The 3816-nt window shown below is 34.6% G+C and overlaps 1 protein-coding gene across 1 annotated transcript; it reads right to left on the bottom strand.

Annotated features, from left to right (window-relative positions):
- Window positions 1-871: 871 nt before the first annotated feature.
- On the bottom strand, window positions 872-3230 carry LOC111389077 (peptidyl-prolyl cis-trans isomerase FKBP17-1, chloroplastic). Its single transcript, XM_023013931.1, has 4 exons — window positions 2943-3230; window positions 2728-2850; window positions 2071-2187; window positions 872-1155 (listed from the first exon to the last, which is right to left on the bottom strand). The coding sequence occupies exons 1-4, from the start codon at window positions 3228-3230 to the stop codon at window positions 1033-1035; spliced, it is 651 nt and encodes a 216-aa protein (XP_022869699.1). The 3' UTR covers window positions 872-1032.
- Between the last annotated feature and the right edge of the window lie 586 nt (window positions 3231-3816).

Raw genomic sequence — 3816 nt, 5'->3', positions numbered from 1 at the left:
CCCCACTTTAGCGAATTTTCAAAATATCGCCACATCAGCACAATGTAACAAATTCGGTAAATCATGGCTGTACGTGTAGACCATTCCATTTATAATAATGATATACATATCTCGTTATTACTTACTACTACATATAATTTAAGATTCAATCATATGTAATTTATTTTTCATAATTACGACTCCTTATGAATAACGAGTTACTAAGGCTTGAATATACGAACTCTATTAACTTAGTTTATCAAAATAATTGTTTATTTAAATAAAAAATCAGCCATAAATAATAATACATTAATTGTATTAAAAGTGTTTACATCCAAAATCAATTGGGCTTAGTGCATAACACTTGAAATTGCTACCCAGTTGTAGCATGAGATTGAATGGATGACATTCTCGCGAAAAGTTATGCAATTGAAGCAAGTCAGGATTGGGTACCATACACCAAGAAATTTGATCAACTTAAAATAGTTGAAATATAATTATTCTTTTAATGATCCAATATGACGGGCATCTTTTCAGCATTAATCAAATAAGTGCACGAACAACATAACAACTTCACACGAACACAACAAACAAGCAAAGACCAATGAAACGATGCTTCTCAACACTCTGTCGAGTGTCTACTACAGATGGATTTAGAATGACTATATTTATGAGGACGAGAGGAAACAAATCTATAAATAACCTTTTAGGGCTAATCTCGTTGTCATTCCAATGTACATCAATTAACAGCCAAAACTATCTTAATAAAAACCAACACATTCACAGAGAAATAGTTTTTTTTTCTTATCTTATGTATATCAGAAGGCAAACCATCTATTACATGGTACATACTGAAATGAAGTCCTCTAATACTGGAAAATTACTTTAAAATAGTAGGGGTCGTGAAATTAGCACCTGCTATCATTACGTACACTGGATGTGACAATTTTTGAGATCTCAAATCACAAGAGTGAACTATACATACAGTCATCACTGATCAAGTGTAGTAATACTATACACAAAATATTGCTTACAATGCAAAATTTGGGAAGTTCATTGATGCCTCAGGCTAACCAGCTCAATATCGAATATGAGTGTCCCTAGTGTTGAGCCTTCTCCATTGGCTAGACGCGTTGGATTGAAAATGGTAGTAAAGAGCCTCTGTCTATCGAAAAACTGCAAACAAGAAATTAATTAAGATATCAATCATATAAAGTATAAAATAATGCACCATCAGGATATTTTGGTCACTCTAGTTTCTAACACACTTCTCCTTCTTAACTCTAATTTACACACATTATTTTTCATATTATCTATGCTTTACCTACTGGTCTGAAGTTGTAAATTCATACATATATATCTGCTTAACATTTTGCACACCGGTAGAGAGAAAATATGCTCAATGCTAATTTCCTTTCTACGGATAATCCTACATAGAACTGAAGCAAAGGGTGAGATAAAAGTGATTAGTTAGAACAAAGGCTAAAAGACTTCTAATGAAATAAATGTCTCTATAAATGTTGAATTGAGTATTGCAACATGCTCGCTTCCCACTAATAAATCATTGATATAGATTCTTTAGATTATCATCTTTGCCTCTGTTTTTGTTGAAATTCTTGCTTTTATTTCAGTCCACCAGAGATCCTAATTACCCTACAGCAGCAGTTTCTTTATGCTGCTTTTAGTTGATTGAGTTGTTTTTTGATCTTGCACAGGAGGGAATGTCTCAGTATTGCTGTACTTACTCTTCGTGTACCAATGAAATCTCTCTTTTTGAATTAAACAGAATCTTTGTAGAAAGAGATTCGACCAACCCCATGTGGATTAGACTCTTGTAAATTGGTTTTTCCCAAGTAGTATATGATCATTTGGCTATATGATTGGTATTGCTGTTGTAGGAGAACTATAGTCAGCTTTGTCAATACACGCTAACACTGTACTACAATAACAAGCAAAGACTTGTGAAATCTAGTGGATAAACAAACAGGCGTAGGTACATCTATGACAGACAACAGCACTTTTTATGTTTTTGTTCAACCAAATCCTCAAAACCAGCTATAACATAATTAATACAAGAGTTAAGATACATACATTAGGTGGAATGGGCTCTTGAAATGTGTTTTGGTACCCTTCAGATGGTGGGATAATGACTCGACGGATACCACCTACTTTCATTGATCTTAGTGCCGTGTCAATTCCCGATATGACCTACATTAGTCCAGACAGGAAAAAAAATACCCTGCATTACTTGATAATAAATTCAGTGAAAGATGGAAATTATCTACATGTAATAGAGCAAGCAACAGTTCGCTTCAAAAGTACTACAGTTGCTTACAAAACCACAGATTTTCATCCATGAAAAATGAGATTAAGTAGCATTAACATATTGTTCATTCTTCTTCTCGGCATTAGAATTAGTAACACCCACTATCATACACAAACACAAAAATATGAAGTAATGGAATGAGGGAAAAGAAACAAACAAGAGATTTTTAATCCGGTCAAATATAGTGAAGGGCACCTCAGAAGTAGAAGTATGCTAATCATTTTCCCCTAACAATTGAACTGAATAAAGCACATTTCAACATGGAATGACAACCAATTGAATGATAATATCCATTCCGCAGGTTGTGATCAGCCAAAATTTAGTTAGCCGATAAATCAATTAGTAGAAACTACCGCAAATTAATCAACAGAAATTTTAGGGTTTTAAAAGATAGAATCAATTGACGTGTTATCAGGGCTTACTTTGCCGGAACCAAGGATGAACTCAAATGGAATTGGCTCTCCGGTTCCATCTTTATGGTCATACGTCGAATCAAAGCGCCACCCTTGCTTTGCAGCCAATCTTCCATAGTAATGAATTGCAACCTTTTCAACCCAGAACACAAAGAAACAAATACTAATTGACTTGAAATACATTACGCACACATATAAGAAAATACGAAAGGGGGATGATTAACCTTATCGCCATTAGCTGGCGTCTCACCGTCTCCAACGCGAAGGTCCAGAGCCTTGACTCCACCTGAATTTGGGAGCTCTACAAAATCTGAAATCGCAGTTTTGGACCAACTGTAATTTGTAGAGCAACTATCGGAGAATGCCAGTCCAGAGAAAACCGTGGTGAACGTAAAGATTGATAAAGCTTTCCTTCTTGTAACAGATGAAGAAGTTGCATAGATTTTGCTTGATGAAATTTGAGGAACAGAAAAGAGTGGAAGGGGATGGCAAGCTTGATACTGAATCGTCATGATCCTGTACATCCTGGACTTTTTGGGTTTGGACATGTTGCAAAATCCCTAAATTTTAAGGAAAATGCCCAAATTTTGTTGTATAAAAATCCCTAAATTTTAAGGAAAATGCCAAAATGCCTAAATTTTGGTGGCCGAATGGGTGATCGATCCTCGTATGAAGCGTGGATCCCACGTGAATAAAATAATGTCTGACCCTCGAGGTGTGAGTGTTCGATCATCCCGTATGTCAACAATTATGTTTGTGTAGCATGATTCAAATTTTAATTAGGGGTTTCATTTAGCTCTTGTTTGAAGGTAATTCTCAGTACAATTCTAATGAAAATTTTGACCGTTGGAGCATTGTACAGTAATTTTGCTGCAATTATTTTTACAAAATTGCCCATTTACCCTTTTGACATTTAGCCCTTATTTGGTGGGATTAAATTTATTAAAATAAGATTTTTAGTAAATTTTGATAGAAGTTGATAAAATGTATAGTAATTAATTCTATTTGAATGAAGGACATTTGTGGCAACTTAGCAAATATTGAGTTGAAAATTGCGATGGGAAGAGGAGACCCATATTTTCAAACGGTCCAAATTTT

This window comes from Olea europaea, unplaced genomic scaffold, assembly GCF_002742605.1.
Source record: "Olea europaea var. sylvestris unplaced genomic scaffold, O_europaea_v1 scaffold559, whole genome shotgun sequence".
Lineage (NCBI taxonomy): Eukaryota > Viridiplantae > Streptophyta > Magnoliopsida > Lamiales > Oleaceae > Olea > Olea europaea.
This window is presented reverse-complemented; position numbering and strand designations above follow the sequence as displayed.

Excerpts from the sequence above, each read along its gene's own strand:
- LOC111389077 (XM_023013931.1), bottom strand. The coding sequence starts at position 3,230 with ATGACGATTCAGTATCAAGCTTGCCATCCCCTTCCACTCTTTTCTGTT. Across the intron at positions 2,188-2,727 it reads TCATCCTTGGTTCCGGCAAA|GTCATATCGGGAATTGACAC; the intron begins GTAAGCCCTGAT and ends GGACTAATGTAG. Across the intron at positions 1,156-2,070 it reads AAGAGCCCATTCCACCTAAT|TTTTTCGATAGACAGAGGCT; the intron begins GTATGTATCTTA and ends TCTTGTTTGCAG.